Source organism: Anomaloglossus baeobatrachus, chromosome 8 (assembly GCF_048569485.1).
Source record: "Anomaloglossus baeobatrachus isolate aAnoBae1 chromosome 8, aAnoBae1.hap1, whole genome shotgun sequence".
Lineage (NCBI taxonomy): Eukaryota > Metazoa > Chordata > Amphibia > Anura > Aromobatidae > Anomaloglossus > Anomaloglossus baeobatrachus.
In genome coordinates, this window is record NC_134360.1 from 211,743,827 (window position 1) to 211,767,444 (window position 23,618).

At 45.2% G+C, this 23,618-nt stretch overlaps 1 protein-coding gene across 1 annotated transcript in view; it reads right to left on the reverse strand.

Annotated features, from left to right (window-relative positions):
* Positions 1 to 23,618, reverse strand: part of COP1 (COP1 E3 ubiquitin ligase) — a 244,101-nt gene that overhangs the window by 195,120 nt on the left and 25,363 nt on the right. The window contains exons 3-6 of the mRNA XM_075322136.1: positions 20,324 to 20,421; positions 19,525 to 19,589; positions 17,565 to 17,684; positions 14,244 to 14,363 (exon numbers count right to left, since the gene is read on the reverse strand). Coding sequence (XP_075178251.1) covers positions 14,244 to 14,363; positions 17,565 to 17,684; positions 19,525 to 19,589; positions 20,324 to 20,421 — 403 coding nt within the window. The remainder of the gene's footprint in view (positions 1 to 14,243; positions 14,364 to 17,564; positions 17,685 to 19,524; positions 19,590 to 20,323; positions 20,422 to 23,618) is intronic.

Below are 23,618 nucleotides of genomic sequence, written 5' to 3' on the forward strand. Positions count from 1 at the left end.
TGGGAGAGGGAGGCTGATGCTGGAGGAGGCTGGAAGGAGAGAGGCTGATGCTGGCGGAGGCTGATGCTGGGGAGGCTGGGAGAGGGAGGCTGATGCTGAGGGAGGCTGGGAGGAGGGAGGCTGGGAGAGGTAGGCTGAGAGAAGAGAGGCTGATGCACACACACACACACACACACACACACACACACACACACACACACACGCGCGCGCACTGCACAACACACCCCACACACACACACACACACTGGGAACCACAAACAACTGCCCTACACAGACACCCACACACACAGACAACGCTGCACACACACACAACACCCAACACACAAACACCGCGGCACACACAAATATACGCACATACCGCACAACACACACATTGCACAAAACATACCTCCCCCCAAAACACACCACACACACACAAACCGCGCAACACACACACAACGCTACAGACACACAGCGCTCCACAAACAACACAACACACATACAACACCGCTCTCACCCCCCGTCACACCCAGACAACACCCAGAACATGTACAGCGCCTACACAAACACTTGGTAACTACAGACAACAACATCTCTCTCTCTCTCTCTCTCTATATATATATATATATATATATATATATAACAAAAATCATACATGAACTACACAATACGTAAATTCTAGAATACCCGATGCGTAGAATCGGGCCACCTTCTAGTATATATTATATACATATATATATATATATATATATATATATATATATATATATATATATATATATATATATATATATATATATATATATATATATATATATATATATATATATATATATACACATATATATACACACTTCGGCACCCAAGGGGGCCAGCACCTGGTAACCGGTGCGGCTTACCGACCGCCCAAAGCGGTTGTGTGTCCACCAGATTCCCTGCCTGGGCCTCCCAGCGCTGCAGAGTGATTATAACAATGGCTGCCAGCGTTCTCAGAGGAGGAGGGAGCCGTGGGCGTGACTAATAAAGTGCGGGAATCTGGTGCCCCACAGTGCTCAGTGAGGGGGGAGGAGGATACCTAAGTATGCTCCAGCCCTCACTGCCGACGTACAGTCGAGCGTCCCGCCCTTACCCCTGACTGGCAGGCCCGGGGGCGGGAGTTATGGTACTAGGCCGCAGAAGCCGGGGACTAAATTTAATAACGCGGCCGGCAAACAGGCGCGGTCGGCGCGGTAGTCCCGGCGTCACAAAAAACACAGCAGCCGCTGCAGCGTCTGTTACACAGGCGCTCCATGCGCCGTCCCCAAGGGGACACAGAGTACCTGCAGGGCCTGTCCCTGATGATACCCAGTCTCCTGTCCGTCAGATTCCCCCAGGGGCTGCGGAGGGAGCCCGGTCCCAGTGCATGGTGACCGGTTAGGATCCCACTTCTCCCAGAGCCTCTAAGGGATGGGGAAGGAAAACGGCATGTGGCTCCAGCCTTTGTACCCGCAATGGGTACCTCAACCTTAACAGCACCGCCGACATTAGTGGGGTGAGAAGGGAGCATGCCGGGGGCCCTGTGGGGGCCCTCTTTTCTTCCATCCGATACAATCAGCAGCTGCTGCTGACTAAAATGTGGAGCTTGCGTGAATGTGTGCCTCCTTCAACACAAAGCATAAAAACTGAGGAGCCCGTGATGCACGGGAGGGTGTATAGGCAGAGGGGAGGGGTTACACTTTTTAAAGTGTAATACTTTGTGTGGCCTCCGGAGGCAGAAGCTATACACCCAATTGTCTGGGTCTCCCAATGGAGCGACAAAGAAAGTGCTTTTTAGTTCTACACAACGGCCTGGGCTCCTATATACAGCATTCTGGAATACTGTATATAGTATTTAAGAGCTCACTGATCATGGCCGCAGCTCATAGTCACCAAATCTGGTGACAGCTTCCCTCTAAAATGAGCCTGTCAGGTCAAAAAAAAGTGTTCTGACCTATAAGCAGCAACCTGTGTGAGCTATTAACCCCTTTCTACCCATCCCTGTGTTATATTGTGTAATATGAAAGTAATAAAATACGTTTCATTACTTCCATACTCCCTATGTAAATAGCACAGGGCTCTAGCCCCATGGGCGTCTCATCGCCCTGTGGGTGTCTACATGCTTTCCATGGTATCACGCACCTGTGGGCGTGATACCATGGATTTACATGAGCGTCGTCACTTCTGCAGCTTCAGAGTCGCGCTTGCATGCTTATCATTCTCGCCGCCTCATCCTGGAGCTTGCTTCTCGGCTTCTGATGCGCAACTGTGCATGACCGAAACCGCAGGAGTCTTCTGAGCATGTGCAGTGCGCGTCAGAAGCTGACACCAAATACCAGGATGAGGCGGCGAGAATGGCAAGTGTGCGCATGCGCGAGATTCTGAAGTAGCGGCGGTCACGACGCTGATGTAAATCCATGATATCACGCCCACAGGGGAGTAATACCATGGAAAGCATGTAGACGCCCACAGGGGAGTGATACCATGGAAAGCATGTAGACGCCCACAGGGGAGTGATACCATGGAAAGCATGTAGACGCCCACAGGGGAGTGATACCATGGAAAGCATGTAGACACCCACAGGGGAGTGATACCATGGAAAGCATGTAGACACCCACAGGGGAGTGATACCATGGAAAGCATGTAGACGCCCACAAGGGAGCGATACCATGGAAAGCATGTAGATGCCCACAGGGGAGCGATACCAAGGAAAGCATGTAGATGCCCACAGGGGAGCGATACCATGGAAAGCGATGAGACGCCCACAGGGGAGCGATACCATGGAAAGCATGTAGATGCCCACAGGGGAGCGATACCATGGAAAGCATGTAGACGCCCACAGGGGAGCGATACCATGGAAAGCGATGAGACGCCCACAGGGGAGTGATACCATGGAAAGCATGTAGACGCCCACAGGGGAGTGATACCATGGAAAGCATGTAGACGCCCACAGGGGAGCGATACCATGGAAAGCATGTAGACGCCCACAGGGGAGCGATCCCATGGAAAGCATGTAGATGCCCACAGGGGAGCGATACCATGGAAAGCGATGAGACGCCCACAGGGCGATGAGACACCCATGGTGCTACACCCATTGCTCATTTACATAGGACATATGAAAGTAATAAAACGTTATTACTTTCATATTACACACAATATTACAACACAGAGATGGGTAGGAAGGGGTTAGCAGCTCACACAGGCTGCTGCTTGTAGGCCAGAATGCTTTTTTTGACCCGACAGGTCCCCTTTAATAGTGGTCTACACATTTATGAAGGGATGTCACAGCGTAGAGGGATCATCCCTATTCTCACTTGCAAATGGAAACACAAGAAACAATGGAATGAGACTGAAAAGGGAGAAAATACAGATATTACAAACAAAACTTTTTGACAGCGAGGGCGATCATGGAGTGGAACAGGTGGCCACGAGACGTGGCGAGTTCTCCTTCAATGGACGTCTTCAGTGGCTGGACAGATCAGGCTCAGATGGTTTTGTGAATCCTCCTCTGAGCCGGGGGTTGGACACGATGACCCTGGAGGTCCCTTCCAACGCTAATATTCTGTGATTTGCCATTCCCCAACTCTGTGCACGGATTTTGTTTGCTAATGCCCTGTGTTAGGAAGCGTCATGAGCACTTTCATGCACAATATAAGGCACATCAGGATGTAAGAATATAGTGAAATGCTAATTAAAAAGAAAAGATCATGTGAATCCCTCAAAATCACTATTTTATTAATAATAATAATAATAATAATAATAATAAATAAATAAATAAAAAGTGAAAAAAGAAAAAAAAAAAAAAAAACAAACACACAGCGAGTGCTGGGGCTGCCAGTAAATGCTGAATATCAGCGCTGTTTATCAGATTTGGCCAAAGGTTACAGCACTGCCTTCCCGAGCAGAGTGTGCGCAGAAGTCACCATTGATCTTCCAGCTTCGCGATTGTCCGCAGGGTTACCTCGGCTGAAAACCCTCCGGTGCCAGGCTCTAGTAGACAGCGTAAGGCGGACGTCAAACCCCTTTTTTCCCCCCCTTAAAAGTTTAAATTTAATCTGAAGATCGTATTATTTTTCCCCTTTTGCTGCTGTGATATTTGGCCAAATATTTTTATGGCCGTCCTGGCAACGGAGCTGAACAATATGTGCTGCGGAGGGAGGCCGTGTTACTGGCACGGCACGCAAGCGGGACACAGAGCTTCTTTATCAATTCCACCAGACGGTCTTCGCTCGGCTGAAGGGGATTGCCAGGAGACAGAAACAGGGGCAGCACCACCTTCTTTGGAAATGGAAACGGTGAAGAAAAACATTGATTTCTACTACTTATCACACGGAATAAAAAAGGGGTTTATATCCAAATCAAAAATAGCCGGGAGTGCAGCACTTCTTCACCATCCAGCTTGGACGTGGGGGACGGCGAAGACTGACAGGTCGAGCATTTGTCGAGCCGCTGGTCCAAAATACAATGCAGCTAACAGATTAGTCTCTACTGTAGGGGCACGGAAACTGGCCAAATGTATTCATCTGATCAGCTTCAGAGCAGTGCTTCCAAGGTCTACAGTGAAGAGCTTGTAAGTGCTGCTCTCCCTGCCACCTCTGATAGGCTTCAAGAACGTGTAATCAGGGTTAGGTTCACACTTCGGTTGTTTTAAATCCGTCAGGTCCGTCAGCGACAAATCAGTCGTTTTTTAGATGTCAACTGACGCAACGGATGTGTTTTTCACAGGATTCCTTTCACAGGAATCCTGTGAAAAAAAAAAAAAAAAACTGGTCCGTTGCATCCGCTATGTGTCCGTTTGACGGATCAGTCATGATCCATTTGTGTTTGGGACAGCCCAGTGGGTGTGCCAAACATGCTGGGCATGCTCAGTAGAGCATGACGGAATCCAGCACCATAGACATACATTACAAGCGTGGCGGATTCCTGTGCGGTGCGTCAATTTTGACGGCCAGAAAAACGTTACATTCTGCATTGCTCCCGCCCAGCAGTCAGTCAAAAAACGACTGACCGCGATGCAGCGGATACAACGCAAGGTAATCAGTCGCAATCCGCCACTGAAACAAGTCTATGGGACACAACGGAATCCGCTAAACGGATTGCATTGTTTACCAGAGCCGCGGAATGTGACTGATATATTTTAACGGTAGTGTGAACCTAGCCTTATGCATAGTAAACTAAAGATATGGCTATAATGGTGAGGTTATCCTGATTTAATGCATATATATTCACTGAAGAATCCACATTTTTTAAATTTATTTATTTTTTTTTTTTTTTTTTTTTTTTAAAAGGGAACCAGTCACATGGAAAAATAATATTAGCTTGCAGATATAGGGTTAATCTGCAAGTTAATAGCATTCAGAACCTGCCCCATGCCGGCAAATTAAACCTCGCAGCCGGGAGGAAATTCACTTTATTTCTCCCTATAGTCCGGTTTCAGTCACCGCTCTGAGAATGGAGAGCAGTGGCTGTAACTGCCCCCCGCACTGACTGACAGCCACTCAGCATTAGAAGAAGCTGTCAGTCAGTGCCGGGAGGTTAGGCTAGGTTCGCACACTGCGTCTTTTTGACGCTGCGTTTTTGGACGATAAAAACGCACCTGCGTCAAAAAAACGCATCAAAAAACGCATGCGTTTTTGCCGCGATTTGGTGCGGTTTTGGCTGCGTTTTTGATCTCAGCGTTTTGCAAATGTATTGCATGGGCGGAAAACGCAGAAAAACGCAGGAAAGACCTGACATGTCCATTTTTTTTTTTTAACTCAAAAACGCAGGTAAAAAAAAAAACAGATGTGTGCGGACAGCAAAAATGAAAACTCATAGACTTTGCTGGGGAAGCAAAGTCCTGCAGTTTTAAGGCCAAAAACGCACACGAAAAACGCCGCGAAAAACGCACTGTGCGCACATAGCCTTACAGTCATCGCTCTCCATACACACAGCGGTGACGAAAACCATAACGCTGCTGGGAGGATTAAAGTTCTTTTCCTCCCGGCAGCGGGGTGTAATGTGCAGCCGCCAGTCAGGTTGAGAATGCTATTAACCTGCACATTAGCCCCATATCTGCAGTTTAATAGCATTTTTCCCCACACGACAGGTTCCCTTTAAATCGTTATAAGGCTGTGTGCCCACGTTGCGTTTTTACATGCTTTTCCGCAGCGTTTTCAACTGCAGCGTTTTGAGTTCCTAGCAAAGTCTAGGGGAAATGGGGATTTATTGTGCGTACAATGCTGTTCAAAACACAGCGTTTAATTTGCATACTTTTGGGCAAAAACTCTGCTTTTAAAGAAGCAGCATGTAATTGTTTTTGCCATTTGGGCTGCGTTTTGCTAACATTAGTCAATGAGAAGTTTCAAAAACGCATTCCTAATCAAAATTCTAGTGTTTTACTTGCTTTTTGTATGCAGAAAACATGCGTTTTTGAGAATTTAATTGCATGCATTTTGGACATTATATTAAAGGCATGATATGTCCCTTTACACACAGTCCGACAATTAAAATTAAGAAAAACATTAATAAAACGATATTTTATACATAAATATTAACAAACATCATTTTAATAAAATCAGCTATTTTTTTAGGATTATAATCTTGATATTTGTTATAATTTTTTTCCATTTTTCATAGTGTTTGAATGTTAAAACTTTATTTAGCAGTGTATTTGTCAAAACGCATCTGTCTTTATGCATTGAAAAGTGCTAAAAACGCGGCTAAAAACGCACACCGATTTATGGTGTTTTTGTGATCAAAACCAACTTTGGCAAAAACTATTTCTGCCAAAGGATGCGTTTAGAAATGCAACAACCTCGACTCAACGTGGGCACATAGCCTAAGTTTTGGTCTCCAGAGGACGGTGGGTAGGGGGGTCTTCAATTCTGCCACGGCCCCTCCGCTGTCTTTGGTGGATCATCTTATATGAATTTCGCTCTGGTGCCATCCTAGCTGCAGGTGGCGATTGCGCACATTTATTTCCTGGCAGTCTTCAAAAAAAATAGCGCCGGTAGCAGCCCATGCACATAATGACCTTCCGGTAGTCATCAGTAAAATGGCATCTATGGCAGCGTATACACAGAATGACCTTAAGGTAGTCATCAAAAAAATGGCACTGATGCCTGGGCATTAGAAGATTTAGATCTCTGGTCAATGACGAGCTGTGATCTCAGTCTCAGCATGCGCTGCTACTGGTGCCAATTTACTGAAGCTTGCCTAGAGGTCATTCTGCGCATGTGCCACTACCGGTGCCATTTTATTGAAACTTGCCTGGAGGTCATTCTGCGCATGCGCCGTCACCATTTTACTGAAGCTTGCCTGGAAGTCATTCTGCGCATGGGCAGTCACTGATGCCATTTTACTGAAGCTTGCCTGGAGGTCATTTTGTGCATGCGCCGTCACCGGTGCCATTTTACTGAAAACTGCCGGGATGTCACTCTGTGCATGCGCCGCTACTGCAAGCACTACCCGCAGCAAGGAGGGCTCCAGTGCATAATATGAAAGGATAAAAAGACACCAGGGGCAGCAGAACACCCTACCCACAGTCCTGCCCCAATGTATGGAGGGAGACCAAACCTTCGAATAACTTTTTTTTTTGTATAAATACAGGCTGTGGATTTCTTCAATGAATATATGCATTAAATCAGGATGACAGCGCCATACTGGGCATACCTTTAGTTTACTAGGTATAACCCTGATGACAGGTTCTCTTAAAAGGGGTGGCCAATAACCTAGGAAACAACCAGTAAATAAAATAAAAAGAAGAATCCCTTGAAAATCACTTTTTATTACACGGTGCAATGCTGCTTGTTTCTACTAGCACTTTGACAGCTGATGCTTTCATCATGTCCAGACAATCCTTTCAATATAGAGAAGGGTGGGAGGGAGAAAAAAAAAAAAAAAAAAAAGGAAATTTTGCAATTTCTAAATTTCGAAATTCAGTAAGGTTTTCATAGAATCAGATTTCATAAAAATCAGCTTGTCAGCCATATCGGTGAGGCACCCCGTCTTTATGGGGAGACTGCAGGAGCATGAAGACTATGGGATTTTGGGTGATAAGTGATGGAGAGCTCGCATGTAGGGCCGCGGTCCCACTGAAGACGTATTTGGAATTGTATCATGGCCGAGAGCCAGGCAAGCCAAACACTGGACGTTTGCCCAACAAACTAATAACTCACAAACTGTTATCATATGTCAGATCGACATGACCTAGAAGTGTTTTTTCTGGAAAATCCCCATAAAACAAGAAAAAAAAAAAAATAAATAAATAAATAAATAAATAATATAAGATCCGCTCCACTGTCGGGAATACACCTGCACGATTATGGCACCTGGAGAACATTGAGCAAGATCCGCAGTCACCTAAGTGTCAATAGTCCGTTCCCCAGGTGCTCCCTACACCAGAGAAGAAAGGGGCGCCCGGCCTTACAGAATACAGACAGCATGTCACTGCTTCAGATAACGCGATCAGCACTGGAATCCTGCACACAGAAGGCTCAAAATCTAGTACAACACCAAAACATTCATTTCTTCTGCATTTACAAGACCAAACAGCACATTATGAAACCGTGACGGAAGGATGACGCTTCCCGTCTTCTGTACATCATTTGTCAGTTTTGCCGTTTAGAATGGGACAGGATGAGCAGAGTCATCTATAATCCATCACTTCTTAAAAAGGGAACCAAACATCAGGATTTTCATGTATAAGGTGCAGCCAGTGCAGTCCTGGCACTATCAGGCACATTGTGTACATACCATTAGGGGGCAGCTCGGGTGTTTATAAAGTTGGATTTCACAGCCTAAAGTTTTAAAATTCATGCACTTTTTGATTGACGTGTGCACCTCTGCTGCTAATGTCCAGGCGGGTTATGCACGTGTACCCCCGCCACCCCCGCTCCTCCCTCCCTCTGGCCGTATGTAAATTTCTAATCTTCAGGTACACGGTGTCTGAGTTAGCGCCTGCGCATAGCGCTCATCTCCGGCACCATGTTTCTAAAGCCCACAGTATTATGGTGCATGAGAGGGCGGCGCATGTGCCCTCGCTTCTTCAGATCTGTTGTGACTGCGGGAGCGCGTGCGGTCACAACAGGACTGGAAAACAGCTGATCTTACCGATGAGCTGCAGCAGACGATATCGTAGCAGACATCTGCTGCAGCTAATCAGGGTAATATCAGCTGCGCTCCAGTCCTGTTGTGACACTGCGCGCGCTCCCGCGGGCACAACAGATCTGAAGTAACGAGGGCGCATGCGCCGCCCTCTCATGCACAATAATACTGTGGGCTTCAGAAACACGGCGCCGGAGATGAGTGCTATACCCAGGCGCTAACTGACGCCGTGTACAGAAGAGTTGAAATTTACATACGGCCGAGGGAGGGGAGGGGGGGGGGGGGGGTTGAGGGAGTACACGTGCATAACCCGCCCGGACATTAGCAGCGAGGTGCACACGTCAATCAAAAAGTGCATGAATTTTCAAACTTTATAAAGTTGAATTTCACAGCCTAAAACACCCGAGCTGCCCCCTGATGGTCTGTACAGTCTGTGCCTGATAGTGCCAGGACTGCACTGGCTGCACCTTATATAGGAAAATGCTGATGTTTGGTTCCCTTTAAAGACTAATAATCTTTGACATTTCTCCAGTTAAAGGGGGTTATCCACCTTTGGGGATATTAAGTGCATGTATTTGAGGTTAAAAATGATTGACATCAAATAAAATCCAAACTGTCAGACTAAGCTCACTGATGGATTCTCAGTTAACTCATTTTTTAGTCAGCAAGAAAGTGCAACATTGAGCCTATAAGTGGTAAAACTTTGCAAAACAACACACACACACACACACACACACACACTATCAAGATGGGATAAAGTATCATGGGTAGGACATTAAAAAGAAAATCCATTCAGGATAGAAGCTGTGCTGACAGATGACAGCAGGTGAAGATTTAATAACCTTAGAAATAAGGAGACCTCACATCCAGCCTGTATTAAACAGGAGAGAAACCTCCAAAAGAAAAAGAAAAAAAAAAAAAAAAAAAAAAAATAATCTGAGGCTTGGATCAGGCTGCAAAAAGGACGAGGGGCTCTGAAACAGAACGCAGGACTGAAGAAGACCCCTAACATCTGTGGTAGAAAACATTTTTAAAAGGTTTCCAATGGCTTTAAAAGCACCACTTCAGAGATGGAGCGATACTTCAAAGCTAAGCCTCCAGCCCGTCATATACTCACCTTCTGGCAGCTTCACCACTTATAGACGCTGCTCCAATCCCGTGGCGCCACCTTGTGGCGTAACTTCTGACTGACTGGAAGTCAGAAATTATGTCACAAGCGCTCAGTGTAAGTCTATGAGAGACAGAACGAGGCTCTCATAGACTTGTATTGAGTTCCCAACAATGAGCTGTAGACCGGTCACAAATCACAGGAAACCAACCGGAGCGGCGGCGATAGAAGGTGAAGCTGCCGGAAGGAGAGTATAAGACAGGGGACTTAGATTTACAGCGCAACTCGAGCTGTGCAATAAATACACGCTGGAGTGGCATATTAAATCTAACTCCCCTGTCTTATACTCACCCTCTAGCATATTCATGGTTTTTCAGGGTTACTTCAGTCCTGCGGCATCATCTTCTGCCTGTAACTGACTAGCCGGAAAGTCAGAAGTTACATCACAAGTGCTTAATACAAATCTATGAGCGCAAGAACGAAGCTCTCAGACTTGTATTGACCAGAGACCTCCAGAGCTGCAGGTAAGCCTCAAATCACCTGTGACCACCTCAGCATTCCCCCGCTGAGTTCACCAAGGATCTTCAATCCCTGGCTTCTCGTCTCCCCCCCCCCCCTTCCCCCGCAAAACGTGTTTCGGACGCATACGCCGACGAGGCCATTGACTATAATGGAACAGACAGTCAGCGTGTGCTCTGTCTTGCACCATTTTCGGGCATATACGTTTTCTGCAGGCGGACACCCAGATGCAGTCTACTACGTCCGGGTGTTTGGCTGCAGAAAACGTATATGCCTGAAAATGGTGCAAAACAGAGCACGCGCTACCGGAGTCTGCTCCATTTTAGTCAATGGCCCTGTCTGCGCATGCGTCTGAAACTTGTTTTGCAGTGTGAAGGAAGGGGGGGGGGGGATTCGGACGATGGATGCCCCAACGGGACCAGTGAAAGTAGGTGAAACCACAGTGTGAAAATGGAACAAGTCATTATGAGCTGAGAAGCGGGAAAATAACATATATATATATATATATATATATATAATGTCCAGAAATATTTGGACAGTGACACAAGTTTTGTTATTTTAGCTGTTTACAAAAACATGTTCAGAAATACAATTCTATATATAATATGGGCTGAAAGTGCACACTCCCAGCTGCAATATGAGAGTTTTCACATCCAAATCGGAGAAAGGGTTTAGGAATCATAGCTCTGTAATGCATAGCCTCCTCTTTTTAAAGGGACCAAAAGTAATTGGACAAGGGACTCTAAGGGCTGCAATTAACTCTGAAGGCGTCTCCCTCGTTAACCTGTAATCAATGAAGTAGTTAAAAGGTCTGGGGTTGATTACAGGTGTGTGGTTTTGCATTTGGAAGCTGTTGCTGTGACCAGACAACATGCGGTCTAAGGAACTCTCAATTGAGGTGAAGCAGAACATCCTGAGGCTGAAAAAAAAGAAAAAATCCATCAGAGAGATAGCAGACATGCTTGGAGTAGCAAAATCAACAGTCGGGTACATTCTGAGAAAAAAGGAATTGACTAGTAAGCTTGGGAACTCAAAAAGGCCTGGGCGTCCACGGATGACAACAGTGGTGGATGATCGCCGCATACTTTCTTTGGTGAAGAAGAACCCGTTCACAACATCAACTGAAGTCCAGAACACACTCAGTGAAGTAGGTGTATCTGTCTCTAAGTCAACAGTAAAAGAGAAGACTCCATGAAAGTAAATACAAAGGGTTCACATCTAGATGCAAACCATTCATCAATTCCAAAAATAGACAGGCCAGAGTTAAATTTGCTGAAAAACACCTCATGAAGCCAGCTCAGTTCTGGAAAAGTATTCTATGGACAGATGAGACAAAGATCAACCTGTACCAGAATGATGGGAAGAAAAAAGTTTGGAGAAGAAAGGGAACGGCACATGATCCAAGGCACACCACATCCTCTGTAAAACATGGTGGAGGAAACGTGATGGCATGGGCATGCATGGCTTTCAATGGCACTGGGTCACTTGTGTTTATTGATGACATAACAGCAGACAAGAGTAGCCGGATGAATTCTGAAGTGTACCGGGATATACTTTCAGCCCAGATTCAGCCAAATGCCGCAAAGTTGATCGGACGGCGCTTCATAGTACAGATGGACAATGACCCCAAGCATACAGCCAAAGCTACCCAGGAGTTCATGAGTGCAAAAAAGTGGAACATTCTGCAATGGCCAAGTCAATCACCAGATCTTAACCCAATTGAGCATGCATTTCACTTGCTCAAATCCAGACTTAAGACGGAAAGACCCACAAACAAGCAAGACCTGAAGGCTGTGGCTGTAAAGGCCTGGCAAAGCATTAAGAAGGAGGAAACCCAGCGTTTGGTGATGTCCATGGGTTCCAGACTTAAGGCAGTGATTGCCTCCAAAGGATTTGCAACAAAATATTGAAAATAAAAATATTTTGTTTGGGTTTGGTTTATTTGTCCAATTACTTTTGACCTCCTAAAATGTGGAGTGTTTGTAAAGAAATGTGTACAATTCCTACAATTTCTATCAGATATTTTTGTTCAAACCTTCAAATTAAACGTTACAATCTGCACTTGAATTCTGTTGTAGAGATTTCATTTCAAATCCAATGTGGTGGCATGCAGAGCCCAACTCGCGAAAATTGTGTCACTGTCCAAATATTTCTGGACCTAAGAGATATAGATATAGATATAGATATATATATATATATATATATATATATATATATATATATATATATATATATATATATATATATATATATATATATATATATATATATATATATATAGATTTGGCATTGTGACATTTGGACTGTAGATCAGCCTGGAAGTGTGAAATGCACTGCAGCAAAAAAGAAGTTAGTTTTTTTTTATTTTTTTTTAAATTGTGAAAAGTTTATTCATAGGGTCATTTATTATTCAACCTCTCAAACCACAAGAATTCTGTTTGGTTCCCCTAAAGTATTAAGAAGTATTTCAGGCACAAAGAACAATGAGCTTCACATGTTTGGATTAATTATCTCTTTTTCCAGCCTTTTCTGACTAATTAAGACCCGCCACAAACTTGTGAACAGCACTCATACTTGGTCAACATGGGAAAGACAAAGGAGCATTCCAAGGCCATCAGAGACAAGATCGTGGAGGGTCACAAGGCTGGCAAGGGGTACAAAACCCTTTCCAAGGAGTTGGGCCTACCTGTCTCCACTGTTGGGAGCATCATCCGGAAGTGGAAGGCTTATGGAACTACTGTTAGCCTTCCACGGCCTGGACAGCCTTTGAAAGTTTCCACCCGTACTGAGGCCAGGCATGTCCGAAGAGTCAAGGCTAACCCAAGGACAACAAGGAAGGAGCTCCGGGAAGATCTCATGGCAGTGCGGACATTGGTTTCAGTCAATACCATAAATAACGTACTCCACCGCAATGGTCTCCGTTCCAGACGAGCCCGTAAGGTACCTTTACTTTCAAAGCGTCATGTCAAGGCTCGTCTACAGTTTGCTCATGATCACTTGGAGGACTCTGAGACAGACTAGTTCAAGGTTCTCTGGTCTGATGAATTGAAAATTTATTAAAATTTAACTGAGCAACATAACTTGTTGGTTTGTAAGATTTATGCATCTGTTAATAAATCCTGCTCTTGTTTGAAGTTTGCAGGCTCTAACTTATTTGCATCTTATCAAACCTGCTAAATCTGCAGGGGGTTGAATACTACTTGTAGGCACATAGAGATATATAGAGAGATATATATATATATATATATATATATATATATATATATATATATATATATATATATATATCTGCATGTCCCTGCACTGCGAACTCCTACAGGCCTGCGGCATCCACAGCACTTTTCCGATTAGTAGGACCCACAACATCACTACATTGCGGTGCTACCAATGGTCTACTGACTTGGCCGCTAGTCCAGGGTCCTACAAATATTTTTGCTCACAAATAATTCTGCCCCTTTTTTTTTCAAATAAAAATTTCCCACTAGAAAACCCCTTTAAAGAGTTAAAAGGAATAGGACTTCTGATGTATGCTTACTGCTTCAAGCTGCCGCTTCCTCTGGACCAAAAGCTGCAGCATCAGGTTCACGTTGGCCAAATCCAGATTATCTTGATCAGTAACCAGGAGGTCTTGGAAGATCTGCCATCGGTGCCCGTTCTAGGATAATAGAAACAGAAAATGTTGAAACAGATGAAACCACCCTTTACTCACAAATTCACGTTACACTATGAACCCGATCCGCCGTTTCAGCACAAAAGCGTGGGCGGCCGTGGCATCAGTTATTAGTGACTTTATAGGACGATCCGGCCTTTAATTCGCACCGGTCATTGGATGCACTTTGTGACCCTGAAGCCGTCTACAACAGAACGCCGTCACATTTCGCAGAATGGCAGCCGGCTCCTCGGTAACACAGTAATGTCAGGCCGTGCTCCCTGTGTTGATCTACGGTGGGCACATTTTTTGGAGCTCTCCAGCCCTATTCAATCCTGAAAGCTGAACGCTGCGAAGTTCAACAATTCCGGTTGGAAAAAGAGGAAGGTTCGTGATGCGCAGAAGGGCGACGCTGACCATGGATTGTGCGAGTGGAGCCAAACGCAACTTTTAATTAGTCACAGCTACTTGGTATTTATATTAAAGGGGACCTGGCATCCGATTCACAGTCTCCGAATCGGAGTATGGCTGCAGCCTTGTGTGTTACGCTCCGAAACGCTGCATCTCCTCCTAATGTGTGTGCAAAGGGAGAGACCTGTCAGTCAAGGGGATCGCGGTAGACAGATCACTGTGGACTGGCCTCTGACTAGTCATCTGAGATTGCTTAGACTAGAGTGGAGCGAGTATCTAACTATTCATACTCGCTATACACCCCCCCTGATGAAGGCTTTTCTCGCCGAAACAGGCGTCGGGAGGACGCTGACACCCGGTCCCTCCCGGATTCCCCTGGTATGTACATTCTATGATAGGCACTTGCCTCTTGGACGTCTTTTGACCATATGGTTTTGGGTGTAACAGCCACCGTCACTTTATATATCTCCTATGACCATTTAGGTTTCATTATCTTGGTAACTACACATGTGACTTACTTATATGGCTGTTTTCACCCATACCTGGTATCATTGGCAATTATGTTTATACTAGGTATATATGTATTTTTTTTCTACCTTCCTATACGGTGTATATAGATTAACTCTCATAGATCCAGTGAACAATCACTGTTTTTTCCGGGGTTTCCTGATCTTAGCGTTTCTCTTGCTATTGTGCCGCTAACCAAACACCCTAATAAAAAGATCCACCTTGGGCTTCTTGGTCGTCTCGTCTCTTTGTTTTTGGTGTTTTGTTGCGACTCGTCCTAGTCCTCTCCAATTCTTTACATTATGACTCTATTCTCATATTACTTATAATAATCTCTTATGGAGTTATGGATTGGTTGATAACTTTGTTTAGTCATAACGAGCACTGTCTAATACCCGCGTATTCATTCCGAATAGCGTGTGCAATTTAAGTCAATGGGAAAACTTGCAAAGTAACGAGTAACCCGAATTCCGTACTATTCATGCGAGTAGCAAATAGTGCGGCATTCAGGTTACTTGTTACATTGCCAGTTTGCCCCATTGACTTGCATTGCACACGCTATTCGGAATGAATATGCAAGAATTAGACAGTGCTCGTTATGAGTATAGCGAGTGTGAATAGTTAGGTACTTGCACAATTCTAGTTTAGGCCATTGCTGGCTTCTCCAAATAGATTTTTGAAGGTAGGTGCAGTTTAATTTTGCCATGTGCAATTCTCTGCCACACCGGTCATTTCTATGTAAAAATATACTGACCAACCAAAAGATTAAAAGGAACCTGTCAGGTACAATATGCACCTAGAACAACGGGCAGTTCTGGGTGCATTTTGCCAAGGCCCCTTTCACACTGCATTTTGCCTCACGTTCAGTGGTCCCGTCGGGGTATCAGTCCGACCCGCCCCTCCCCCCCACCCTGCCAAACGTGTTTCGGACGCATGCGCCGACAGGGCCATTGACTGTAATGGAGCAGACTCCGTTAGCGTGTGCTCTTGTTTTGTTCCATTTTCGTGCATATTGTTTTTTTACAGGCGGACACTTGAACGTAGTCCACTATGTTCGGGTGTCCGCCTGCAGAAAATGTATATGTGCACAAATGGTACAAAACAAGAGCACACGCTAACGTAGTCTGCTCCATTACAGTCAATGGCCCTGTAGGCGCATGTGTCCGAAACACGTTTTGCAGGGTGGGGGGGGGGGAGCCGCGGGTCAGACCGATGCCCCGACGGGACAACTGAACGGCAAAACGTAGTGTGAACGTAGCCTAATCCCTGCCAAACTGTCCCTGTATCTAGTAGCATAGGTAAAGAGATCTATAGAAAAAGTATTTCTAAAGAGCCTTTATGATATGCTAATGAGCACAGGGACTAGTCGCAAGGGCGTTAGTTCCTGCGCTCATTCTGCCCTCTTAGCATGTTAGCACGCCCACAGAGGAATGCATGCATGCTATTCAATGCCCATTGCCCAGCGTCATCGGCAGTGACGCGTGTACCTGTGTCCATTGCACTACCTCAGATGCAAAGCTTGGAGTCCGTGCATATGGATCAGGTCACCGCACTTCTGGTCATGCGCACTATGAAACCGGGTGTACGCGTCCCGGCTTCAGAGAGATTTAGTGCACACGACTGTAAGTGCGGTGACTACTTATCATACGCACTGACCCAAACCTTGGCGTTTGAGGCGGTGCAACGGACACAGGTACACGCGTCACTGCCGATGATGCTGCTAGGCATTGAATATGATGTTAGCACACCCCTGTGGGCGGAATGAGTGCAGGAACTAACACCCTTGTGACTAGTCCCCTCGCTCATTAGCATATCATAAAAGGATCTTTAAAAATACTTTTGCTAAAGATCTCCTTATCTATGCTAGTGTATACAGGAACGGTTAGGCAGGGATTAGCAATATGCACCCAGAACTGCTCGTCGTTCTAGGTGCATATTGGACCTGACAGGTTCCCTTTAACGGCAAGGCCAAAAGGTGTGGCGTTTTGGCCTAGTGGCCAGCCGCAATATGGTCTTAAAATCACGCAGTCGCTGGGTAAGAGCGGGTGAGCAGAGTTTCAGCTGTCCTGGCTACCACACGGGTCTCACCTCAATAGTAATCTTGATATAATAGCACCTGTCACAGGGTGGGAAAGACTGTAATAGACAGGGAACAGTTCTTGAGGTGTTGGAAGCAGGAAAATAGGCAAATAAAGTGAAGTGGTTGACTTTAACAAATGGTGATGAAAGAAGATCTCCGAAACGGGGGATCTTGCAGTGTGTGCTCGTTAGGCAGTGGATAATAACTACCAAAAGTGGTCCAAGGATGGAAAACCGGTCAACTGGCCACGGGCTTTCAAGGCTCATTAACTTGTGTGGGGGGTGAAGGCCCATCTGATCCGATCCCACAGAGGAACTACTGTAGCACATCTGTTGAAAAAAAGTTGACGGGGTTATGTAGTCTTCTGATAAAAGCCTGAAGTCACTAATGGCAAAATCCTGACAGTGTGCACGAGGTCAGGATTCACGCGGTCACAAGTTTGCGATTTGCAGACCTCCAGCCACATTCCAACCGGAAGTGCTCGACCTCTCCCAATACAAGTGAATTATGAGAGGCCAAGCACGTCTAGTTGGCACGTGAGTGCAAATCACAAACCTGTAGTGACACGACAGCCCGCTTTTCATGGGCAAAACCGGTGACTTCTCACCACTTCTAAATTCTGAAAGTGTCAGTGTAAGGCTGTGTGCCCACAAGACAATGTAGCGGCGAACTTTGCCGCAGGTTTCCCGCAGCTGCTCCCCGGAATCCATAGCTATCCGTTGCTGCAGGATTCGAGCATTTTTGTTGCGGTAAACTTGCAGGACAAGCACGGAAATACCTGCAGACGTACCGGCCTGTATCTCCATAGTGGAGAGGCGGGACATCCGCAGAATATTCTGCAGCCGCACTACCGCAGCATTGATACAGCACTCCCCAAATTCCTTAGGATAACATGGGGAGAGTCTGTACTTGGGTTAACCTGCGGATTTATCTGGAAAAGCCAGATAAAACCCGTGGGATTTAAGCGGCAAAATCCGTAGGTACGTTGTCCCGTGGGCACATAGCCCTACAGTGTGTGCAGACATGAACCAGAAGACCAGACAATCCCTTTAATGATGGGAACCTTCAAAAGTTAGACCATTATTTGACAGGGTGGGATCACTTGAATGAGACCTACACAATAGTTAGTGGTAGAATTTAAAGGGGTTGCCGAAAATTAGGACAACTTCTGGATTCCTTCCTACTATCCTCCTGTACCGGTGCCGTTCCAGCGGTGCCATATATCACGATGCTGGGGCTCACCTGGTGTTGTGACGTCTCGCGAACTCCGCGTCCAATCTTCCCACCTGCGGCCCAAATTAACAATAAGCAGGACGTGAGCACAGCGGCTGCGCTCACTTCCTGTTCATTGTTTGGTCCAATGGCGGGGAGACAGGAGTCGGCGCTGATTGAACGCGGGGCTCGCAAGACGTCACAAGCCCACGCGAGCCCTGGCACCTCGATTTCAGAATGGCGCCGACACAGGACGGGAGTATAGTCTATTATTTTACCTTGGGGATACATGTGGAGTCAGAAGGGGTTGTCCTAGTAGTGGAGAACCCCTTAAAGGGGTTTCCTGACCCCATGAGATACTGACACCCATCTCCTGGAACCAAACAAAGGTAGTTCTCTACAGCTAGTTATTGTCCACCAAATGCTAGCCAGAGACCAGCAAGGAACTGGTTAATAACAGGATAAGTGGTAGGGTTTTTTTTTAATGTGTTTTTTTTTTAACCCTTTAATGTGTTGACTGTTCAATTCATATCCTCAATGAGCAAGTTTAGGGTGACTTAAGTCCCCTAGATGGAAACAAGAGACTGAAAGTGAAGATCAATTATATTCAGAATTAGTAGAACATTAGTTTTTGGGGGTTTTTTTTGCATAAAATCCTTTTAGCCAAAATCTCAGACTGTCTATTCTGCCATCCCCCTCCGCACCTCGGTGTCGGCAGTCATCTTCCTCTGAGCACGGTTATTGTGATTTCAGAATGGAAGCGACAAATCAGCGAGATAATAGACGGCTGCAGCGTAATAAAAGTTTGGGCAATTTCTTCTGCCTCTGAACTATTACTTCTTGGAGTGAAGTTACTCCGGCACCTTGTTATGCTTCTATCGGGGGAGCGCGGTGCGTGTGATTGCTTTTTGATAACCCGTGTCACTTCCATTTAGCGAGGTGTTAGTCGCATCTTACCGATGGGTCCAGCTTTAGCCGCTTGTCGTCAAATCTCTGCTTCTGTTTGAGAATAAGTTCATTTACTGAAAGAAAAACCACAAACAACAGGTGACTCGCGGCGAGACGCTCGGGCCGAGGGATTGTATACAAGGAACTAAAACGCGAATATCTAACACAGGCTTGTCCTGCAAAAAAAGCCCTTATCGCAACACACACCCAAATTACAAGGCTGTGGATCCTTGTACGTTTTACCAGGCGTATGGCCCCCCCGTCTGGTGCTCCGTAATCACAAAGTGCCAAGAGCAGCATCTTGAGTTAAAGAGACAGGGCCGTACATGCACTTATAAAACTGCTCTCCGACTCACAGAAAGGGTGTCCTAATTTACCCCATTTAAAGGGAATCATGCCACTGAGATTATGCGGTCTTATCTGAGAAAAGTATACAGGAGTGACAGAGATCCTGATTCCAAGTGTGTGTAAATTATATATGTATATAAACATACATACTAAATATTATGTATATATATATATATATATATATATATATATATATATATATATATATATATATATATATATATATATATATATATATATATATATATATATATATATATATATATATATATTACATATACACACACACACACACACACATATACATATACATATATAGTGTGTGTAAATTATATATGTATATAAACATACATACTAATATATATATGTGTGTGTGTGTGTGTGTGTGTGTGTGTGTGTGTGTGTGTGTATATACATATATACAAAAGAAACATGAACATTAGCCAAGGACGACACTCACCTAGGAAGTTTGGGTAGAGATGATCAATGTTATCCACCACATAGTTACACTTCGGGCAGCGGTTGTTGTCCTCCAGGCTTTGATGGATGCATTTATAGCTGTAAGGAGACACAACATACGTGGTTTGTCGGTTGTCAGAGGATAAAAATATATCAGATAACCAAGTTTCTTTACAGTCGATACCAAAAAAGGTGTAAAGTGTGCACCATGTGGCAGCGCACCAGCAGGACGGCAGCCGATGACATAAGTTGTGTATACACTGCTGGGCGCAGAACATTTTTATTATTTTTTTTTTTTTTTAAATCCTATTTCAAAAGCATTTTGCCTTGGCTTTGGGCAGCGTCTTAGCGAGAACTCAGCCTTTTCCACTGGGTATCTGGGCTGTGATGATACAGAGCTTTGCCTACATGAAATACTTCTGAGATGTGAGCGACACGGGAACGAGATGTCTGATATTGGGGATCACAGGGCCTCCTGCTGACGATGACGTCCGTCCGTCAGCTCAGACTGCGGAGCCGGCTTATAAGCAACAGGTGACATTACTGATGTATCCAGCCTTAAAGTGAGAAAGATTGCAACGTGTGAACATGAAATCCCGGGAACACGCCGTCTGAGTGCGGAGAGATTACACTACGTGCACAGGGTAGAGAAGTGGAGAGAACGGCAGCTTCTGTGCGGCACTGAGCAAAGCAGAGCCAATCCAGATGAGGGAAAAAAAAAAACCCTGATTAAATAAACCATGTGACCAGGTCATACCCGAGCAGTCATACCCGGGGGTACAATTAGCCCCTACCTGCACCAGGACGTATATTCACTCCCCAGCACACACAAGCTGTACAGCCGGCATGTGCCACTTACAGAATAGCTAAGATCGCTGCTGTTTAACCATTTAGATGCCAGTGACAATCACAGCATTGAAATGTTTGCAACGTGGTTGTACATGAGAGAACGTGGGGTGCCGGTGTTACACTGGTACCCAGGGGGCCTTCTTAAAAAAAAGTGAACCTGTCAGGTCCTGTATGCATCCAGAACCACAAGCAGTTCTGGGTACATATTCCTAATCCCTGCATCTAGTAGCATAGAAAAAGATCTGTAGAAAAAAGAAAAAAAAAAAAAATATTTCTAAAGATCCTTTATGATATACTAATGAGCGCAGGGACTAGTCACAAGGGCATTAGCTCCTGCACTCATTACACCCTCTTAGCACGTTAGCAGGCCCACAGGGATGTGCCAGCATGCTATTCAATGCCCATTGCCAGCTTCCTCATCGGTGGTGACACCACCTCTCAGACGCTGGGCTTAGGGTCAGTCCACGTGATCAGAAGCCACCGCACTATGAAGGGTGTACGTGTCCCGGCTTTAGAAAGGTCTAGTGCGCATAACTAAGTGTGGCGACTACTGACCATGCGCACTGACCCTAAGCACAGGGTCAGAGGTGGTGACAACGGACACAGGTACACGTGTCACCACTGATGACAGTGGGCATTGAATAGCACATGTTAGCATGCCCCTGAGGGCGAAATGAGCACAGGAACTAAACCTTGCGACTAGTCCCTGCGCTCATTAGCATATCATAAAGGATCTTTAGAAATACTTTTTCTAAAGATCCCTTTCTCTATGCTACTACATACAGGGATGGTTAGGCCATGTGCATACGTTGCGTTTTTTTTTCTTGCGTTTTAAACTGCACAGTGTCAATGACAAAATGCATGCATTTTGCTTCCCCAGCAAAGTCTATGAGAAGTCAAAATTTCCATCCGCACTTTTTTTTTGATTGACAAATTTGTCAAAATTGTTGCGTGTAAATATAAAAAAAAAAAAAAAAAAAAAAAAAAAAAAAAAAAAAAGAGAAAAGGCGTGTCCCTTCATTGCGTTTTGTGTAATGATTCAGGAACTGAGGAGGATTAAAAAAATGCGGAATCCCAAAAAGGTAACAGACTGGATGGAAACTTAACGGACTGCAGACCTGATCCTGACACACAACTAGAAGTACTCGTAGGACGAGCCTACGATGACCTGGACGCCTCGACAAAGCCGGAGGACCAAATCTCACAGATAGAAATATAAGAAAGCTAATCTGCCTCGGAGTAGTCACCAAAGATAGATAGATAGCCCCCCACATGTAAAAGCTATGGTGATATAGAAAAGCACAATACAAAGCCAGAAAAGACAGTTTGCTCCTCACCTTTGCTGAAATCTATCTTTATAGGAAAGAGCAACTGACTGCAGCCGTAAAAACCCTAATATATACCAGCACTACGGATATGGAAAAATCCGGAGGTCACTGATACAGATGAGGGACTGAATTAAATACCAAGCATATGAAAACACAATACCTTACAGAATCATCAAGCCAAGTATACAGACACTCCCAGCAGGGAATGATCCCATTCCACCACGAACTCCACACAGGCAAAATAGGAATCATGCATTAGTATCAAAGCAAAGAAAACAACAAGAAAGTGGAAAACAAACAGCAGAGGTACAAAGACCATTTATCTGAGAGGAGTTCTGGTAGTGAGCAGAGCTGGTTACAGAATGTCCTTAACACACAGGAGACATTGACCACCGGCAAGTAACAGGAGAAAACTACTCAGTTAAATAGCCCAATCTGACCCCGATTGCCAGTCCTACACAGATGTGTGGGTTTCATTCCACAAATCAACTGCACTGCCAGTAATGACCACAAGAGGGAGCCCCAAACTGGGAAAACGTGTTCACAACAGTTTTGTGAATATTTTTCACTTTGAATGAATGAGGTGTGAAAACACAACCAAAATGTTTAGCTGCATTTTGCATCCGTTTTTTTGTCAACAAAAACGCAGGTCACTTGGTCTCTGTTGGTCTCTCCCCTTCATGCTCACCGATCACCAATGCGGCTGTCACACTGCTCCTGCGGCCTCTCCTGCTTCTGAGAGTGCGGGACGTCGTTAGGCTCGGCTCAGCTCAGCCCCTGCCTCCCTCGTCCACGATTGGTTGCAGTCAGATGTGCCCCCAAGCTGAGTGACAGCTGTCTCACTGCAACCAATCACAGCCGCCAGTGGGCAGGTCTATATTGTGCAGTACAATAAAAAAAAAAATAAAAAAAAAACACGCAGAAAGGGTAGGTGCGCACACCACAGCTTTGTTTCTCCAGCGAAAAAACGCACCTTTGGCCGAAAAAAAACGCGCATTTGTTTTTTGCCCCTGCTTTTTTTTTTTTTTTTTTTTTTTAAACATTGTCAATAGAAAAACGCAGGGAAAAATGCAGAAAAGAAGTGACATGTTGCTACTTTTTCTGCAACCAAAACTGCAG